This window comes from Alligator mississippiensis, chromosome 2 (genome assembly GCF_030867095.1).
Source record: "Alligator mississippiensis isolate rAllMis1 chromosome 2, rAllMis1, whole genome shotgun sequence".
Classification (NCBI taxonomy): domain Eukaryota; kingdom Metazoa; phylum Chordata; order Crocodylia; family Alligatoridae; genus Alligator; species Alligator mississippiensis.
The window spans coordinates 2,624,746-2,644,616 of record NC_081825.1 but is presented as its reverse complement, the minus strand read 5'-3'; the positions used below and the strand labels follow the sequence as shown (position 1 = coordinate 2,644,616).

The 19,871-nt window shown below is 55.5% G+C and overlaps 2 protein-coding genes and 1 non-coding gene across 3 annotated transcripts in view; all 3 read left to right on the top strand.

The window, feature by feature from the left end:
• The window catches only part of LOC102564300 (zinc finger protein 420), a 295,266-nt gene that overhangs the window by 167,029 nt on the left and 108,366 nt on the right, over positions 1 to 19,871 (top strand). The gene's annotated exons all lie outside the window — the stretch shown is intronic.
• Positions 469 to 18,946, top strand: LOC132248895 (uncharacterized). Its single transcript, XM_059723445.1, has 8 exons — positions 469 to 570; positions 2,529 to 5,246; positions 9,825 to 9,929; positions 11,265 to 11,372; positions 12,369 to 12,455; positions 13,443 to 13,550; positions 13,794 to 17,074; positions 17,213 to 18,946. The coding sequence occupies exons 1-2, from the start codon at positions 469 to 471 to the stop codon at positions 3,567 to 3,569; spliced, it is 1,143 nt and encodes a 380-aa protein (XP_059579428.1). The 3' UTR covers positions 3,570 to 5,246; positions 9,825 to 9,929; positions 11,265 to 11,372; positions 12,369 to 12,455; positions 13,443 to 13,550; positions 13,794 to 17,074; positions 17,213 to 18,946.
• TRNAT-UGU (transfer RNA threonine (anticodon UGU)) lies at positions 777 to 850 on the top strand. Its single transcript has one exon. It is a non-coding gene; the product is annotated as a tRNA-Thr (tRNA).

The following is a 19,871-nucleotide window of genomic DNA, read 5'->3' as shown; positions in this document are numbered from 1 at the left end:
GGCACGCTGCCGACACTGCGAGCGCTTCTCTTCCCGCCGGGCCTGGAGGCTCGGGAGGGCTCCCCGCGCCGCGCCGCGCCGCACCGCGCCGAGCCGCACCGCACCGAACGGCCGGGCGAGCACCGCCCTCCACACACGTGTGACCACCCCGAGCTGCGTGCAGCCTCCGCACGGGACTCGAACCGCCGTCGCTGGCGCAGGGCTCGGATCTCGTCCCCCTCTCCACAGAGCTGTCTCTGCAAAGCCGTGGGTCGCTGCAGTCCACTCGCTTTGTGCCCCGCACTTGTCTGGGACCCAGGTTTCACAGACCGACACTTGTGTGATGATGACGACACGCTCCTGTGAAGCTGGAGCCAGTGCGTGGTCCTCCACACGTCACGGGACCGTGCCCCCCGGACTGATGCCAGACACGGTGGCAGCAGCGGGAGCCTGCGCGGACTCCTGCAAACGCTGCCCCGGCTTTGGCGCATGGACCGGGGCCGCGTGTCTTGTGCCGGGGCCGGTGGGGACAGACCTGCCCGCGGCAGAGCAGACAGCGGGGACCTGGCGGGAGCGGGGGTGCAGCTGCAGGTCGGACTGACGGTCACGTTGGCTCCCTGGGGCGGGAGACAGGGATGTGAGCCCCGGGCCCTGGGTCCCGGTCACGGCGGTGAAGACCGTGCCTCGACCCCCACCTGCCTGCGCCCACCGCCAAGCCTTTGAGAAACGCTGCTCTCTCCGTTTGCAACGCAAGGCAGTGCCCTGCCCCGGGGGGGGGAGGAAAGCCCTTCAGTGTGGGCACTGTGGCTTAGCTGGTTAAAGCACCTGCCTTGTAAACAGGGGGTCCTGCGTTCAAATCCCAGCAGTGCTTGCCTTTTCACCACAGTGCAGAGTGGTGACTGGGCCAAAAGGCATCTCAAGGTTCAACAAGGGCAAAATCATCCTGCACTTAGCTCAGGAGCAACCGGGACAGGCTCAGGGCTGCCCGATCCTCCAGTTTGACTAGTTCACTCTGACTCCTAGCCCTACGCTTCAGCATATCTCCTGCTCCCCCTGCCCCACAGCTTGGTGTCATCTCCCAGCGTGCTGAGGATTCACTCTGTGTCATCTTCCAGGACAGCGATGAAGACTCAGGTTGTAGGGGCCGGAAGGGGCCTTGGAAGAGCATGGGGTCCAGCCCCTGCACCACGCAGGAAAGACTCCCAGGGGCCAGGTGACCCCAGCAAGGTGCTGTCCAGTCTCTTGAAGGTTACCAGGGTCAGAGATTGCACCACCTCCGGAGGGAGCTTCTTCCACAGTTGGGACACCGTGCCTGTGAAGGAGTTTTCCTGACGTTGAGCCTGAATCGCTCTTCCAGGAGTTAGTGGCCATTGTCCTGGCTTTCCCTTCGGGTGCCCTGGTGAACAGTTGCCCAGATGTACCCTGCTAGTGTAGCAGTAAGCTGCTACCAGGTGCCCGCTCGGCCTTCCTTTCCTCAGGCTGAAAAGTCCCAGGTCCCTCAGCCTTTCATCGTATGGCTTGCCGTGTAAGACGCTGATCCTTTGGGTGGCTTTTCTCTCGACTCTCTCAAGCTTGTCCCTGTCCTCATTCAAGTGCGGTGCCCAGAACTGGATGTCCTCTTGCAACTCCACATCCCAAAGCAGCCCTCGTCCTGCACTCCACCGCTGCACTGCACCCGACTCCAGCATGCCCCCTTCTTGACCGCTGCATTCGCCTTCCCGTGCCCCGGGGCAGCTCTCCCCGCTGGGCTGAGTCCTTCTGCCTCTGGGGTGCGTCCGCTCCGATCCGCATCAAACCTCTCTCATCAATACGGTGTACGTGCACCCCGACAACTGCTCCCACGGTTTATAGGCCTTGAGCGGGGTAGAAAAAGCCCCCTGCCCACCTTGTTGCGGTGTAAAGGTTACTCCACACATGCTGGCGCCAGGCTGGAAAAGAACGCCAAAGCCCTGTCCAAAAAGAGCACCGCAATAGTGTACAAAAACGGCGCCAAAAGACTTGTCGGGGGCAGCCCCTTTGGGTGGCTTTGCAAGGTGCTTGGTGGATTAGGGGGGATGGGAGGTGTGTTGCCTGGGGTACCCCCATGCCAGCTCCCAGGGATCCCGGCAAGCCAGACTTGTGAGGGGCAGGCACCCCTTTGGGTAGCTTTGCCAGGAAAACTGCACCCCAAAAACTGAGCGCCCAATCCAACACCCCCACCCCCGGCAAAAGCAGCAATACTGCGCCCAGGGTAGGCGGGGTGGGGGAAGGTTTTCCATTTGAAAGAAGGCAATTAGGAACTGCTCAAGCCCAGCTCCCCCTCTTTGTTCCCCCCAAAGCAAAGGCCCTTTCCTTGTAAAACTTTATTCACCCTCCCAACACCACCCTTGCACTTGGTCTCTGCCCACACTTGGGGTTTGATTTGTGCATCCTGCACCCCGCTCCCTCTGCCCTCACCCCACCGCACACCACCCCGCACCGTGGGGAGCCACACAAGTAGGGAGCCACACAAAGGAAGACTGATTTGGGACGAACTGGGCTCAAATCTGCTGAGGAAGTCGTGATCGGAGCCAGGCTGGGGGCTGCTGTCCGTGGCGGTGACCTGGCAGCGTGAGCGTGGCGCAGCCCAGGAAACACCACGGGAAACCCGCCAGAGCCGAACCCGGCAGGAGGCCGAGGCAGAGCCACGCTGCCTCCTCTCGTGGCTGATCCCATCCTGCAGGTGCCTGGCGCTGATTTCCAGCCCTGCAGGCTGTGGGTCGGCCGTCCCGGGCCTTCAGGAAGGGCACCGGCCCCATGAGCAGGGGTCACCCCCGTCCCCACCCGGGACTGCACACCGGTGCCACGGCCACCGGCAGCCATCGCGCTGTGCCTGCGAGGGGTGGGCGGCCATTTTGAACACGGGAGCACCGCTGAGGCGGCACCCCTGCGGGCGTCTGCACAGACAGACAAACCCCCAAACTCCCCTCAGGCTGTCGGCTTTTCTTCCCGGTGCCGGTCCAAAGTCGGACACGGTTATTTGTGCCTCCCATCTCTCCCCCACCGCATGTCTCTTTGGTCCATGGGAGGTGATTTTTTCCCTCAGGTCCAGCTCTGCTGCCTCCTCTGCCTCAGTTTCCCTCCCTCCAGCCCTTCTCTGGCTCCCAGCTCTGCCCTGTGCAGAGGAGACTCGGGCTCCCGGTCCCGTCGCCAGCGTGCCCCCTCCACAGCTGAAAGGAAAGGCCAAGGAGAAATATTTGGAGCTTCCTCCACCACCAGAGCCAGGGACAGGGGGAGCACGGCGGGGGACAGAGACTTGGTTTCTGTCGTCTTTCCTGCATGGAGGCTCCGCGCACGGAGAAGAGGGTGCCCGACCTCTCACCGCCCTGGCACTGCACCAGGGACCAGCCACACGGCCCAAGGCCGACCTGCAAGTGCTGCAGCCATGGCCTTCCCTGCCCGTAGGCAGCACACAGCACCCGCCTGCGCCGAGCACACCGCTGCAGCCAGCGCCGCTCGCACGCGCCCGCGTCTCCCCTGACTCATGCTCGTTTGGGCCGAATCCTGGGGCTGACTGCACTCCCAACACAAAGGCACGTCCGCCCTGGCCAGCCCGCGCCATTCACGCCTGAGAAAGCCCATGCAAATGGATCTGGGAGAGATCCTGGAAATCTTCATGCTCCCGTCACAGTGGTTCCCAGACGGTCGGGCGGGCAACCGCGGGTGTGAAGTGCAGCAGAACAGATGGTAGCCTGAGCGGGGAGGTGAAGCAGGTGGTGTTTGGACGGCGGGCTGGAAGAGCTGGGCATTGAGTCTGAAGAGGAGAAAACTGAGTGGGTATTTGACCAGTCTGCAGATCCCTGCAGGGCGATGCAGAGAGGCTGGAGATGGGCTGTTCTCCGTGGGCACAGGGGACCGGACGGGAGCAATGGTCCCGAGCTGCAGCAGGGCAAGCGGAGACTGGAGCGGAGCAGGAACACTGTGACTCTGAGTGGGGCTGAGAGCGGGAACAGGCCTGGAGAGACGTGGGGAGGATCCATCCCTGGCAGGTCCCAGGAGCAGGTTGCACAGATGTGGCTGGGGTGGTGTAGTGAGGGCTGGTCCCGCCTGGAGCTGGAGCTGAACTAGACCACCGTGTGAGGGCCCTTCCAGCCTGACTTCCAATAGCCCTTCGATCTTGAGCCCCTGGGCAGTCTCACAGACCCTGATAACCAGCACATGCAGACGAAGGGGCAGAGCGCCAGGAGGAGATGGCGACCTAGTCCAGTCTGCGGCCCAGCAGGGCCGGGGAAGGCCACCTCGGCTTCCAGCATGGAGGTCAGGGCTGCTGGCAGAGCTGTGACCTCTCGTTCAAGCGAGACGTGGGGTGCCACGGCGTGACAGGTTGTGGTTTGTGAGGCTTTCTGGATTTCTTGCCTGGGCGTGGAAGCTGGAAGGGGAAGCCCCTGTGGCTAACATGTCTGAGGGGAAAATTCAGCCTTGCAGACCCCAACCACAGCGAGGCCTTCCCATTACTATATGAAGGGGACATCGAGACACTGCCCTGCCCCAGGGTGGAGAACATCCATCCGCAGCACCTAGCACCGGCCCCAGTGCCCAAGTCCAGCTCTGCCCACGATGCTGCCTCGGCCGTGTCCTGCCCCGGGTCCGTCCTGGTTCCTGTGCCCTTCCCCGGCACAAACTCCCTGCCCTGCGGGGCTCCAGCCGTGCAGGGCTGCAGCAAGGGGGGAGCCTGGGCATCGGGGCTGTCTGCCCCATGGCCTGGGCTGCCCTCTCTCCCTTTCGCACGGCCTCTCCCCTCCAGGCTCAGCCTGCCCTTCCTGTCCTGGGACTGGGCACAGAAACCCCTGATCTCCATCCAGCCTGGGTCACTTGCAACCAAACCCCACATCCCTTCCCCTGGCGACACAGGCTGAGCTGAGCATTGCCTGCAGCTGCCCCAGCCCCCTGAAGGGAACCGCCACCCTGTGAGGTTATAACACCTCCACTCTACTTGTGTCGCAGGCAGTGAGTGTGGATAAGATATTATCTTGGTGTTGTGGGGGAGTGCAGCTGGATGTGTTGTGTGACTTGCTCAGATCTCACTTGACGGATGAAGCACTTTTTTCTTGGTGGTCACAAGCCTTTGGTTTCACTTGGTCAGAGGATTTGCAGTGCTCAGTCCCTACATTTTTGTGCACGAAGGATACTCTCACCGAGCAGTTGGGAGGAGACGGCAGCTGGGTTCTCTGTGCACGATGAAAGCAGCAGCAGAAGAGCCTGTGTATGGGAACATAATCATCTCAGATGTTCCTCGCCAGTCTGGCGAGGTGGGTAAGACTCTCCTGTTCTCTTCATGGCTTCTTCTTCCTAAAGGCTTCTTGCTTGTGAGCAGCAGTGTCTCGGGGACAGGGCACTTCGCCGCTGTGCAACACACGGGAGCCATGCGGGCCCCAGGCAGTGCGCAGTCAGGCCCTCGCCTGGTCTCCCATGGGATGGTGGGGAGCACAAATCAGATTAAGAACAAAAAGGCTCCCACAGACTGGAGCTGGGTGAGCACACTTACTGTGCCCGATCCCTTTAGCCTTTTGCTGCCGGTTGCAAACGATGCTAGGAACCAAATGTTGCAGGCTGCAGATGGTGCTAGGACCGCAAAGGGAGGCATCCAGCACTGTGTACTTCCATTCATCCTGGCAGACCCGGTCCCAGAAGTGCCACAGTCCCTCCACATGCATGTTTCCAGCGGGGTCCTGGGAGGGGACATGAAGGCCGAGCATTGTGCTCACTGTTTCCCATGGGTTAGCTCTGTAGGCTTGTGTCTGCTCAGCGCCAGGGCACTTCACCCTCCCTGCCGAACCACCAAACAGGAAACAGTTTTGCTTGTGAGAGTGATCTGTATCTGGCCCCATGCACCCGTCTGGGGAAGAGATTAATAGATTCATAGATTCATCGATTGTAGAGTCGGAAGGGACCACAATGGATCATCGTGTCCAACCCCCTGCCCCTGGCAGGAAAGAGGACCGAGGTCAGATGACCCCAGCCAGGTGACTATCTAGCCTCCACTTGAAGACCTCCAAGCTAGGCGATAGCACCACCTCTCTTGGAAGCCCATTCCAGATCCCGGCCACCCTTACTGTGAAAAATGTCTTCCTAATATCTAACCTAAATCCACCCTCAACTAGTTTACACCCATTATTCCTAGTCACTCCCTGGGGTGCCCTGGTAAACAGCGCATCACCTATTCCCCGTTGACCTCCCCTAATGAATTTATAGGTGGCCACAAGATCTCCCCTCAGCCGTCTCTTGTGAAGGCTAAAGAGATTCAGCTTTCTCAACCTCCCCCTGTAGAGTCTATCACAAAGGCCATTAAACATGCGAGTGGCCTCCTCTGGACCCTCGAGATTCCCCACATCTCTCTTGAAGTGCAACACCCAAAACTGGACACAGTACTCCAACTGTGGCCTGACCAGTGCCGCATAGAGGGGGAGCATCACCTCCTTTGATCTATAAGTCATGCACCTGCTAATGCATGACAAGGTGTGATTGGCTTTGTTGATGGCCTCGTTACACTGCCGGATCATGTTCCTCCTGGAGTCAGTTATGAATCCAAGATCCCTCTCTGCCTCTGAGCTGCTGAGAAGGACACTCCCCAACCTATAGGTGTGCTGGGGGTTCCTCCTTCCCAGGTGGATTACCTTACATTTATCTTTATTAAATGGCATCCTATTTCTCTTTGCCCATTAAGCCAACCTGTCCAGCTCAGCCTGAATCTGCTCCCTGCCCTCTGGTGCACTAACTTTGCCCCATAACTTGGTATCACCCGTGAACTTGGAGAGAGTGCTCTCCACACCCTCGTCCAAATCGCTGATGAAGATATTGAATAATATCGGTCTGAGAACCGAACCCTGTGGGACCCCACTGCCCACCTCCCTCCAAGCCGAGAAGGAAACATCCACCACCACTCTCTGGGTGCGGTCCCTTAGCCAGTTGGCCGCCCACCTGACCATGTAGGCATCCGCTCCAGAGTCTGCTAGCTTCCCAATGAGGATAGGGTGCAAAACTGTGTCAAAGGCCTCCCTAAAGTCCAGGAAGATGACATCATCCTCGGCTCCCATGTCCAGGCAGTGTGTGACCTGGTCATAGAAGGATACAAGGTTTGTCAGGCAAGATCTACCTGTGACAAACCCGTGTTGGTTTCCCCTCAGCATCGTTTCCCCTGCTGGGCCTTCACAAATGTGTTCTTTGATTATTTTCTATGGTGGCAAGGCACCACCACAGGCTTCCGAAGGGGAGAGAGTAGACCCCACGGGCCCCATACCCCAGGAGCAGACCCCCGGCAAGGGTAACTCACCTCCTGCAAGGCTGCTGGAGCAGGAGCTGCGGCCGCAGCTGCAGTTGCGTGAACCGGCATTATGCTGGTTGTTTAATCAGCTGTTTCTGGCTTGGGAAACAGCTGAACCAATCCCAGCTGCTGTACCAGCCTCCGCGGGAAAGTTTAAAAGCCCTGCCAGAACAAGGGCAGGGGGAGAGCTGGAGAAGGAGAGCGCGAGCCAGCAGCTCGCTAGGTGGGCTGCAGCTCAGGCCCAAGAAGGGAATGACACAGCCTGAGAGGCTCCTGCAGGAGCACCCAGGAGACCTTTAAGCCCCCTCCTGGAGGCAAAGCAGGGGCACCCCTCCAGCTCCCGGGGGAAGTGGAGACTGAGGAGGAAGGGGAGTTCCTGGCATACAGCAGGACGCATTTGCGCTCCCTGGAGGAGGCCGGGGTAGAGAAGGCAGCTCTGCAGCCCTCTCCTCCTCAGGGGATTTTTTTTTTTTGAGACAAACCCGAGAAGGGAAAAAGGTTATGACAACAAGGAAGGCAGGCCCTGCGCCATCCTACAGGGCCGGGGACCATTATTGACGGACATCCACACGGTTGGCGAGTGGTTGGGGTGTAGGGGAGGCAGAGCCCCATGGAACATAGCGTCAAACAACTGTAAGTACTGCCATCCGTTGGGAGAGCCCCCAGGAAGACCTCCACTGGAAAAAAAACCCTCTCATATTTGTTTGATAATCAAAGTCGTGGCAGGCGAGTCAAGGGGCAGGGCTATATCCTGATAGGCCGTGCAGAACGGAAGGCACAACTCGTCACATTTTCTCTAGCATTTTCCCAGGGATAGAGGTAAGACTGACTGGTCTAAAGTTACCTGGCTCATCCCTTCTCCCTTTCTTGAAAATGGGCACCATATTGGCCCTTCTCCAGTCCTCAGGGACCTGGCTGGAGCACCACTAGTGCTCAAACAGCTGTACCAGGGGCTCAGCTATGACACTGGCCAATTCTTTCAGGAGCCATGGATGGAGGTCATCTGGGCCTGCTGGCTTGTACCCATCCAGCTCCTCCAGGGGCTCCTTAACTATTTCAGAAGTAGCCGTAGGTGGACTGGTGCGCTGTGGACATCTGTCAATGGTCGAGGTGGGGGAACTGGCTTGGTCAGTACTTAGAAATACTGAAGCGAAGAACTCATTGAAGAGCTCTGCTTTTTTCCCTGCATCAACCACCAACTGTCCTGATTTGTCCTGCAGGGGCCCTGTGTTGCTCTGAGCTTTCCTTTTACCCACTATATACCTGAAGAAGGACTTTTTATTGTCCTTGGTTGCTGAAGCCAGCCTGAGCTCAAGCCCCGCCTTGGCCTGTCTAATTGATTCCCTGCAATAGCGCACCAGGGAGAGATATTCCTTCTTGGTGGCTGCTCCCTGCTTCCATTGCCTATACACCTCTTTCTTTGCCCCCAGACTCTCCTGGAGTTCCTGTTCAGCCAAGGGAGCTTTTTTGCCCCCTTACCTCCCTTCCTACATAATGGGATAGACTCCTTTTGCGCCCCAAGGATCACTCCCTTGAGATACCTCCAACCTGCATGGACCCCCATTTGCTCTATATTCTTGAGTTGTATCCCCTCACTAACTAGCCTTCTAAGCTTGCTAAAGTTGGCCCTTCTGAAGTCCAACACCTTAGCCCCACTAGTTACTTTACCCATCCTTCACTGGACAGTGAACTCGACCAAGTGATGGTCACTATCTCCCAGGTTACCGTGAACTCGCATGTTCCCCACAAAGTCATTCTCTGTTGCTAAGACCAGGTCAAGCAAGGCGCTACCCCTGGTGGGACAAGAGAGATGTGCTGAGAGCAGGGATTTGGGTCCAGCAGAGAAAGGCCCAGTGGCTGGATGCTGAAAGCTGGAGAATGAGGATCACAGAATCACAGACAACGAGGGCTGGAAGGGACCTCAGCAGGTCACATCTGGTCCAACCCCCTGCTCCAAGCAGAACCAGCCCCAACTACATCATCCCAGTGAGGGCTTTGGCTAGTCAGGTCTTGAAAACCTCCAAGGATGGAGATTGCACCACCTCTCTGGGGAGCCTGTTCCAGTGGTTTACTAGCCTCTTAGTGAGAAAATTCTTCCTAATTTCTAACTTAAACTTCCCTTGCTGCAACATGAAATTCAGAGCAGCAAGAAGGTCCAGTGTGTAAGAGGCCAGGCGAGAACCCTTAGCACAGCTTACCAAGGCTGGCAGGGGGTGCTCCCTTATTGGAAATGTCTGTATTTAGATTAGTAACACACCCAAAACTTGAGCGGAAGCAGAACCTTGTCGTTGCCGCAAACCAAGTGAAGCAGTAATTCTCACAGCCGGCGTTATGCACGGGTTCAGTCTAAAAGGTGATAGAGGTCGTGACTTCTGGACTGGAAGTCTGGGTATGTCTTACACACACGTTCCCCCAGGTGGGGTGAGTGATGTGTAGGTACACGTGTGTGCTCCCTTCTGAGGGCCTGACTCATTCCAGCAGTGTGGCCAGGAACCACAACTGGAGACTGTGCTGGGGACACTGATCGTGTGACTCTCCCTGGAGATATTTCTTCTTCTTCTTCCAGGAAACCTTCCTGAGCCCTCTCCAAAGAGATCCCGTGTCCTCTACGCTCTCCTCCTGCTGCTGAGCCTCCTCCTCGTGGCTTCTCTTGGTGGAGTCACGGCCATGTGTAAGTCTAGCACCAATCACAAACACACCTTTGATGTGAACCTTTGTGACACAAAATTAATTTACTGGATGTCAGTAAATGCAGAAAACCTAGATATATAAAATGAGCAACTGGGCACAAGCTGGAGCAATCAACCCTCAGGAAACCCCATAATTACCATTGCCCAGCCCCTTGTTACCTGAGGTGCATTCAGTGGATCTTTTCTGGTCATAATCGCTGGGCATCTCATCTTTCTGCATCTCCTCCAGTCTCCTCCATAACTCAACACTTCCCATGTCCTGAACAGACGTGATCGCTGCGGTGTTTGGTGATGCCTTTGTGGGCTCCATAAATATTGTGGATGGAAATGTTCTTGGTCCTAGGAGATGTCTGGTTCAGAGGAGAAAGGCACAGAGGATATAAAAAGGCTTCCGCTAATTCTGTGCTCCCAGCATCCTAGTCTAGCCGTGCAGTCAAAGCTAAGATCCTCACTGTGGAGGAATCCTGTCCCAGCCTGTCTGTGCTTCAGGCTTAAGGAAGCACCCCAAGTTCTCGCAGTGGGTCAAGCACCCTCGAGGTCTACAAGGCCTGTGTAGCCCAGTGGGCACAGGGCCCAAATAAAGATCAGACCCCTGGGTGGTGGCAGCGGTTACCCCAAACTTGCGGATGTGCTCCAGGAAGGGGGTTGGGCAGATGTGAGGTCCCCTGGGGGAGGCACTTGGTAGGTATTTGGGCGCAGTGTGGTGAATGGCTCAGTGCAGGAGCGTCCCTTACTGGCCCACTACATGCACCCAATCCTTTGCACTCATACGCAGAGCCATGGCATGCAACACATGTACGGCTGAGTCTGCAGGACGGGATTAGTGTCCTTAATAAGAGGAACTCATTCTTTTGCAAAGCAGCCATGTGGCTCAGCAGAACAGAGACTTCTTCAAAGCCTCTGCTCCTCTGTATTTGGGACATAACCTGTTCCATGTCCCCCTGTCCCTGAAGAAGTTGGCCCTGCAGCACCCTGTAGAAGTAGCTGCAAATGGGTGAAGCTGTACGGATGCAATGGCTCTGTGAGCACTCCATTGTTGTAGATAGTCCTGGACTGTGTGGGTTGTAGGTGAGTTGTTGTGGGGCCCCTGGAAACCAATAAATGGGGCTCCAGGAGGAAACAGTCTTCCCAGTCTCTAAGCCACTTCAACCGACTCGTGTGTAAACAAAACTGCAGCAGCACTGGCTCTACAACCCATCGCAGTACACAGCCTCACCAGTGCTCTCACTAGGCAGGCACAGGCTCTTCGTTCTCTTCTGGACAAATGACATTCGTTCCCCTCTCCCTAACCGAGCCTGCCCTGATGTCCTCCCTAGATTTCCAGGAGCGGCAGGAGAAGCACCGAGTGGCCGAAGCGGTTCAGGGAATCTGAGACTTCTGGAAGGAAAACAGCGTCGTGAACGTGTCTGTCCTGGAGCAGACAGGTGAGCAGCAGCACGGGACAGACTGGGCCAGACTGATGGTCCCTCTCCCTGTATCCAGTTGCCAACAGCAGCAAGGGTGGATGCTGCAGAGGGAGAGCACTGAACATGCTCCAGCCCCTCTTCAACATCCTCCCTGACGCCCCCCAGCACTGGGTGAGACATGCCAGAGGAAACGTCTCCACCCGTTCCATGCCACAGCTACGAGCAGATCCATCCTCCAGCCATGTGTCCAGCCCCTTGCTGCCCCTGGCTCTGCTCTCTGCCCCCACCCCTCCTGGGGCAAATGACTACACACAACCACTGCACGTTGCATGAAGAAGTCCTGTCTTTTGCTAGTTTTCAACCCGTCACCTACTCATTTCAGTGTGCCCCCTAGTTCTGGGAGTTGGTGAACACCAGGCCCCTCTTCCCTTCATTAACACCCGTCAGCATTTTACAGACCTCGATCCTATCCCCCCTCAGCCTTCTCCTTTCCAGTGGAAGAGTCCCAGCCTTTTCAGTTTTCAATTTGTTTTACCCCTGCCTGCCGCCAGCCACTGCCCTTCCGTTTACTCACAAGAAGGAGCATCTTATGCTGCTGGTGGCAGAAGGGTTGGAGCATTTGCTCAGCCATGATGGTCCATGACATGTACAGGAGGCAGGGATCTGGCGTGAGCCCTGTTCTTTGACCCACTGATTAGCTGGAACAAGTGTTGAGCCAGCTTTTGAGCATTGTGTGCCTTCTTTGGCTCTCCTTTCTACTCTGGGAGGAAGTGGCCACTACCAGAGGCTGAGGAAAGGCAGGTGATGCTTGTCCAACCCCACTTCCAACTGTTCAGTGGGTTGGATAAGAGAGGCTGCTCCCAGCCATGCTGGGAGGCATGGTGGGGTCAGATGGGAGGGCCAGGAACACCATCTGTCACACACGTCGTGTCCTGGTTCGGGCATCACCTCGTGTGACCTGCTCAGGCTCACACCATGGGGCTGCCTCCTGTGAAGCCTTTCCATCCTTTCTAGGCCAGCAGCTGGTGGGTGAAATTCAGCCATTACGGGGCCTGTGGGAGGAGATCGTCTCACCCTGCGCTGTGCTCCAGGAGCAATACCGTGAGTATCAGAGGCAAGCACTGCACTCAGGTCTGCTAGGGCAAGGGTTGAAGCTAGGGAAAAGAGCTCCCCCACCCCTGAGCCAGGCCCAAGGTGAAGAGATCGAGCCCAGCAAAGTTCCCAGGGTCACCCTACGCTGAGTGGGGCTTAAGCCCCAGAAGAGCCCCTGATTCAGGACTTTTTGTCCAGAGCTCAGAAGAATTCATCCTCTTTGGGCAAACTGCCAAACGTCCCATTGGCCCCGGGCTGTGGGCACAGGACCAAGATGTGGCTTGGGGAGCATCAGCCACCGGGCCTTCCTCCTAAAGTGGAAGCATTGGCACATTCACATAATGCTCTGCCCTGCCTAATTACCTCCAGCCTCTCCACAGAGCTAATTAGCCTGCCAGCATCACCACGCTCAGGCAGATCCCCTTACCAGTTATCCCAGCCCTTGTCCCCGCAGCGTTATTCAAGTGCAAGGGGCATCACCTTGGGACCCATCAAGCTGCAGGCAGGGCCCTGCCACTCTGGGCACCGTACACCCCAATTGGGGGCTCACGGCAAGCTGCTTCCAGGGTCCAGGTGGAAATCCAGGGGTTGCTGTTCACCTCAGGGCCCTCGTTGTAGCACCTTTGCACTGTGACTCCACCTCATGCTCCTGACCTGAATCTTTAGGCTACCTCCTGACCAGGGTTTCCCAAGGCTCAAGCCAGGGTTCATCTTCCTCTGTAGTGGGGGCACAGCCCCTGCCTGGGATTTCTTGATCTTATTTTAACAGCCCCTACAGCAGCAGGACATTGGCCACCACAGTCTCCCTGCTTTCCCTGTGGCAGGTTTGGGTGTGATGTCTGGTGCTGTGTCTGCTGTGATGGTAGCCTTAGATGATGGCTTGTCTGGGCTGGTTTGGACAGAGCTGATCCTGGCTCAGGCAGGGCTTGGACTAGATGTGACCCTGCAGGTCCCTTCCAACCTCGACTTCTCTATGATGTCTGTGATCACCCCTAGTTTTCCAGGAGCAGCGGGAGAAGCGCCAAGTGGCTGAAGCGGTTCAGGGAATCCAGGACTTCTGGAAGCAAAATAGCACCTTGAACAAGCCCGACCTGGATCAGACAGGTGAGCAGCAGCATGGGAACCTGTCTGCCACCAGCCCCTGCCCATACGCCTCCTCCAACTGGACTGTAGCAGTGAGCACAAGGGTGGCGTCCCTGGGAGGGATCAGACTGCAGTGCCAGGAGCATCTTTTCTCCTGTGCTCTAGGTCAAGCATGTTCCACCTGGGTTTGGGCATCACCTTGTGCGACCTGCCAGGTCCAGCCCCATGTACCAACCTCCCATTCACCTTTTCCCTGCTCTCTAGATCATCCACTCGTGGGCAAAATTGAGCCCTTCCAGGTCCTTTGGGACGAGGTCATCACCCCTTGTGCTGTGATGAAGAACCAGTTCAGTAAGTACCAGAAGCAAAAGCTGCAGAGATAGTTGATGTTGGAAGGAACTAACATACGGAGCGGAAGGAGTGTTCCCTTCCTGCTAAAGGCCGGGATTGAGACACCAACATCCGGCATTTCCCAGGACAGTCGCACATTGACGGGATCATTGAGCACAGCAGGATTTTTTTTGTCCAGGATATGAAAGCGCTGCCCTCTGTGATGGGGGAACAGCCAGCCCTACCTGAGCCTGGGGCATGGGTGTGGGGTCACCAGCTGTGCTGAGATGATATGGAGGGGACGGAGGAAGCCATGGGAAGAGTTGGCCCCACCCAAGGTTTATCTGCACCTCAGAATTCATCCTGAATAAGTCACTGGGTGACTTTTAAGTGGATTGCCTCTTCCCCATTCATTCAAGGGTCAGATATTAGGTTCCTGGGGAAAGAATGTGTATATACAGAGCTAATCAGGGAGCTAATAATGAGAAACAGCTCATCAGGAATGACTCCACGTGGACAGGCGCTATTCTTAGTGGAAGGCACATGATTGACATTTGATTTCAACCCCCACATGAGTGGCCTTAGATATGAGCAGATCCAGGATTTTGAAAAGGGGGTGCGGGCGGTGTGGTGCAGCATCACATATAACAACATCTTCCTTTCCCATTAAAAGGAAACTAGAAGCCTTGCTACAAAGCTAGGGGCCTAGGGCTAAATTATATAGTTTAAGACTGAAGCAAAAATATATATATATTTGACATTATTGGAATACACATTACTTTGCTAAATGAGATATAGAAACACATAACAAATGAGGCAAAAATACTCAAAAGTTGTTGTTTCATTACTTCTGTCATCATGAGAATTAAATGTGCATCTCTCAGATCCATAAAACTAAATCTCAGCTTCTTCAGCATCTTCAGAGCACATCCAATGTGTCCCCCAAAGTTCCTGCCATGCCTGAATTCATGTTTCTAGCTGGAGGTAGAAACAGGCTGCAGGGCTGTGAGGTAGGAGCAACCTGAGCAGCAACAGTCAGCCAGCAGCAGAATTGTCGGAAAAAAGCTAGCTGGATCAGTACATCTGTTGGCTACAAATGTCCAACTCGGGATCCTTAAAATTCTAGTTTATTAGGCGGATTGAAACACTGTAATCATAAACCTTGGGGTGGTCCCCACACACACACACACATGCACACATGCACACACACAGTAGCAAGCTACAGAGTCAGGTATACCTATCCTACAAGCTTCTTTCAGCGTGGTGTTATCCTCCAGAAGGGGGTCGCCGGCTGGTCCTTCTGGCTGGACAGGTCTGGTTGAGTTGGAGATCAAGAGGGCACCACTGAGGGTCACTTTTCACTGCCTTTTATCTGTCCCTGGCAGACTTTGGTGACTCCTCAGTTTTCAGGTTTGCCCAATCCAGGGGTCATTGACCCTCATGGGACTTCCCCCCCCCTCCCCCCAGTAGCTACTGGACAGCATCTGTCAGCCCCAGGGGTCGTCCGCATGTACGTGCAGGTTTGGGAGTCCGTTGATGAATTTAGAATAGGGCTCTGGGAGCGGTTGATCTGGATATATTCAGCCCAAAAGTTGGTCCCCGGCATTGATTAACTCAGGCCAGGACTTCTAGCCCTTGATCAGTGAGGTTTAGAGATTTCCCGGTTGTTACATTGTCTTCTATTGAATTCTTCTGCTGGATGATCTGCAGCTTCCGGTGATAATTGCTGTCTGCTGCTACTGTGTTACACATTCAATCACTGATTCACTCACTCTTTCAGGGGCCAGCCTGATACAAGGAAGGGCAATTTGATTCCTGTCCTTGTTAACATTGTTACAATGTATAACTTACTTATGAAACTAAACACATTTAGTTGAAAGGTGAGGAGTATAAAATATAAGCTACAAAAGTAATGCCATGGCACACAAATAGATAAAAATACCAAAATACAAGGGGAGATACAAAATACACACATGCAAATTTTAAAACACAATTCCTTATCTTAAAGTGAAAGAGAGAGGAAGGAAGAAAAGGTAGAAAAAGAGAACATATCCAAAGAGGGGAGAGCAAATGCAGGCAAGAGGAAAAGGGGGCTTTCTGCTACACATCAAGACCATTAAAAAAAGGAAGGAGAGAGGGTCATTAACACTTATGGAACGAGGAGTTTAGAAGAAAACAAGTAGATTATGATGAGCCATGAAGTGAAGTGACTCCCCCAGCACTGCCTGGATACAAATGCCACTGCCACTCCTAGGCACTTGGCTTAAAGTTTGGGTGGAGGAGGAATCAAAGGCAGATGTGACTGCACTGCTCCCCCGCCCCCTGACCCCAGGCCCCAGGCTTTTGCTAGATGCTCAGGAGCAGATAGTGAAAACCCAGACTTATCATAAGAACATAAGAACTGCCATGTCCTGGGTCAGACCCTAGGCCCCCTTGCCCAGTCTCCTGTGTTGCACAGCAGCAGAAAGCAGACGCTGGAAGGGAGAGTGAACAGGACCTGAGGGTTTATTTTGCCACTGTTCCTGTCTCACTTTCAGCCTCCAGCATTTGAAGGTCTATCCCAGACCTTGTCCCCTTGTTTCATAGTTTCATAGCTGGTCAGGTTGGAAGGGACCTGAGCAGATCATCAAGTCTGACCCCCTGCCATGGCAGGAAAGAGTACTGGTACGACCCCAGCAAGGTGTTCATCCAACCTCCTCTTAAAGACCCCCAGGGCAGGAGCCAGCACCACTTCTCTTGGAGGTTGGTTCCAGATCCTGGCCACCCTGACCATGAAGTAGCACCTCCTATGATTAGATCCATGCAAGGCCTCAACCAGGGATGACACCTTGAGGCCCATCAGAAGCTGGAGCCAGCACTGTGACACTGTGGGCACTGCACATGCACACGCTGGGTCTGCAGTCACCAGCACCTGGTTTTAGGTGGAGCTGAGAGTGTCGGTGTTCACCACTCAGCCCTGGGTGTAGCACTGGACACCGTGCACCCCTGTCTGTGCACGTGGGGGTGCTGCGCCCTCACTTTGTGATGCAATCTCATGCTTCTATCTAAAAGATTTGCTTCCAGGGAATGTCGTGACCAAGCTTTCTCAAGGCTGGAGACATCATGGAGGGAACCTCTACTACTTCTCAGGGAAGAAAAGTTCCTGGGAGGAGGCCGAGTGCTTTTGCGTGTCCCAGAACTCGCACCTGAGCTCCGTCCTCTCCCAGGAAGAGCGGGTGAGTGCAGGGATGTCTCAGGGACTTCCCCAACCACAACACAACAGCCTCCCTGCCAAGCCCTTCTCCCCCACGGCAGTGAGGACATTGCTGCCGTGTAGCAGGGGTGACATTGATGCTGCTATTTGTGTCTGGTAGGAGGATCTTGCCACACAAGTCAAAGGCGCAGATCACTGGATCAGGCTGAGTGACCGTGAGGCAGAAGGCTCCTGGCGCTGGGTGGACGGCTCCAAGTACACGGCGGGGTAACGGCACTGGGACACTCTGGCCTGGGTGGAGCCTCTTGGAAATTTCTGCTGGCTTCAGAGCATAATCTTGGGCTGGAAGAGCCCTCAGGAGGCCTCTAGTTCATGTCCCTGCTCCAGGCAGGCCTCCCAGTCTGCACCGTCCCACACAAGCGTCTGTCTGACCGACTTCCCCAGACAGAGATTTCCCCCCTCTCCAGGGACCTGCTTTTGTGCTGAACACCCTCAGAGCTGGAAAGGTCTCCCTAAGCTCCCACCCAGTTCTGCCAGCCTTTCCTCGCAGGTCAGGTTTTCTAGACCTCTGATCCCTTTGGTTGTTCTGCTGGTGTCCCTCCGTGGCGTCTTTGTGTTTCTTGAAGTGTTCCCCATCGCAGGCTTCCAGGACCTCTGCGCTGCTCTAGAGACCAGTTTTGCAAAGATGAATGGGCTCCAGCGTGACATGGTCCTAGCTCCTCACTCAGTAATGGTTGGAGCTGGAGGACAGGGGAAAAGGGGTTGTGCACGTAACCCTTGAGGTGGTGGAGGTGTGGACAAGGAGAAGTGAGGCCCACGACTCCCCTGCCAATGGGGAAAGGGAAAGGTCCTGGTAGGGGAGGTTTGTGCCCCTGCGGGATGGGGGAAGGAGGAGAGGAGGAGCACACGGGGTGCGTCTGCAGCATGGCAGCGCAGCACTCAGCCTTGCTGATGAGGAAATGAGCCCTGGCTACCCACTCCCGCCCCTTGGGCATCCACACCACAATGCAAAGGGGGCACCTGGGGCTTTCCAAGCCAGGCTCTGGGGTCCAGGTGTGAAGGAGAGTGCTAGGGTGACACCCCACCTGCATTGTCTCCTGGCTGATGTGGGTGGACAGAGCTTATGGTACCGTCATGCAGAGAAGCCCTAGTGACCGTGGTGAGGAGGAGGCAGCAGAGGAGGCTCTCAAAGCTGCAGGCACAGGGGAGCGGGGGCCGACATAGGCTGCCCCTGACATAGCTGGGGAAGAAGGGCACTGGGTGCCACATCCTATTCTACCTCTTGGGTGTGCAAGTGGGCTTGGGCACCCAGGCACCGTTTCCTTCCCCCATTTTAATCCCTGGAAAACTGTTAATGTGAAAGTTGGGTGGGTCCTGTTACTCCTCACTGCTTTTTGGTGACTGAAGGATGACATGGTCTTACATACTAGATGCACTCAGGGGTTTTCAGGACATGAACAAGGTGGCACAGAAGCACACCTAAAATGGGAAACACAAGCTGACCCTAGGAGTCTGCAGCGGCCTTTGCCTATAGAAGAACAGACGCCTGGTCAGGGGCGCCTACACTGGCCAGTATTTTTTTTAAAGTATTTTATCTAACCAAGGGCATAGAGTAGGTTGTTTAGGCTGGGGGAGATCGCTTGTTGCCTAGTTACTTAATTGCTGGCCTTGCTAGAAGGAAAGGACATATCAGCGAGGCCCCTGGTGGAGTTGGAAAGGGGGGTTACTTGGTGGGGTTGGAAGAGGGGGCTTGCTGCACAATTTACCACATCAGCAAGTTCAACCTGTCATGTAGCTATATAAGGCTGATGCCCACTTGGGTGGGTGTGCTTGCTTTGCAAACGATTGCCAAGCTCTGCTTTCTGTGCAGAAATAAAGATTAAGTTGGATCCTCCACCCCTGTGTGTTTACTGGCACAAGCGCACTGGGCACGAACTCACTGTCCTTTGGGGACAACAATCTGGGGCCTTAGATATTTCCAAAACATTTCGCTGGCATCCTATTTGCAGGCCCAAGCCCGGAGGCTTCAGGTTTGGATGCCACCAAGTTTAGCTGGCCCGTATCCATAAGGCCCCAGGAGCAAGCTAGGGAAGAGTTTCCCAGTTCCATAAATTGGGCATAAAGCCCAGGTTAACTATGGCTTACTGTGGCAGCAAGACACCCCCACAGGCTCCCAAAGGGGTGAGGACAGGCTCCGTGGACCCCAAACCCCACAAACAGCCTGCCCCCCTGTGGGGGAAACTTACCTCCAGGGATGCAGCCGGAGCAGGAACCATGGCTGTGGCCATGGCCACGGCCAAGCAAGCCAGCGTTACACTGGTGGTTTAATCAGCTGTTCCCTAGGCGGGGAAAAGCTGAGCCAATCACGGCAGCCATTCCAGCCACCGCAGGAACATTTAAAAGCCCCACCAGAACCCGGGGGGCAGAGAGAGCAAGGGAGCCCACTGACGTGGAGCGCACCAGATGTTCTGAGGCTCCTGCAGCAGACAGGAGCAGCACAGGCAGCTCGATGCCAGCAGGCAGAACAGGAGGGGCGTTTGAGCCCCCTGTTGCAGGCTGGGAGGAAGGAGGCAACTCCACACCCCTCTCCTCTCCAGAGGTCTATTTCTTTTGACAAAAAAAAAAAAGAAGAAGAAGAATAGGCACAAAACCAGAAGCACCCTACTCAGAGGCGCCAGCCAACTTAAGTCCAGCTTGCCAGTCTCCACAGCGGGAAGGCTAACCGTCGGGGCAGCCTGACAAGTCCCAACTGAACCCACACTAACACTGGTTCCCCCTCTAGGCAAGCAGGGGTCAAGTGAGAACAACCAAACCACACC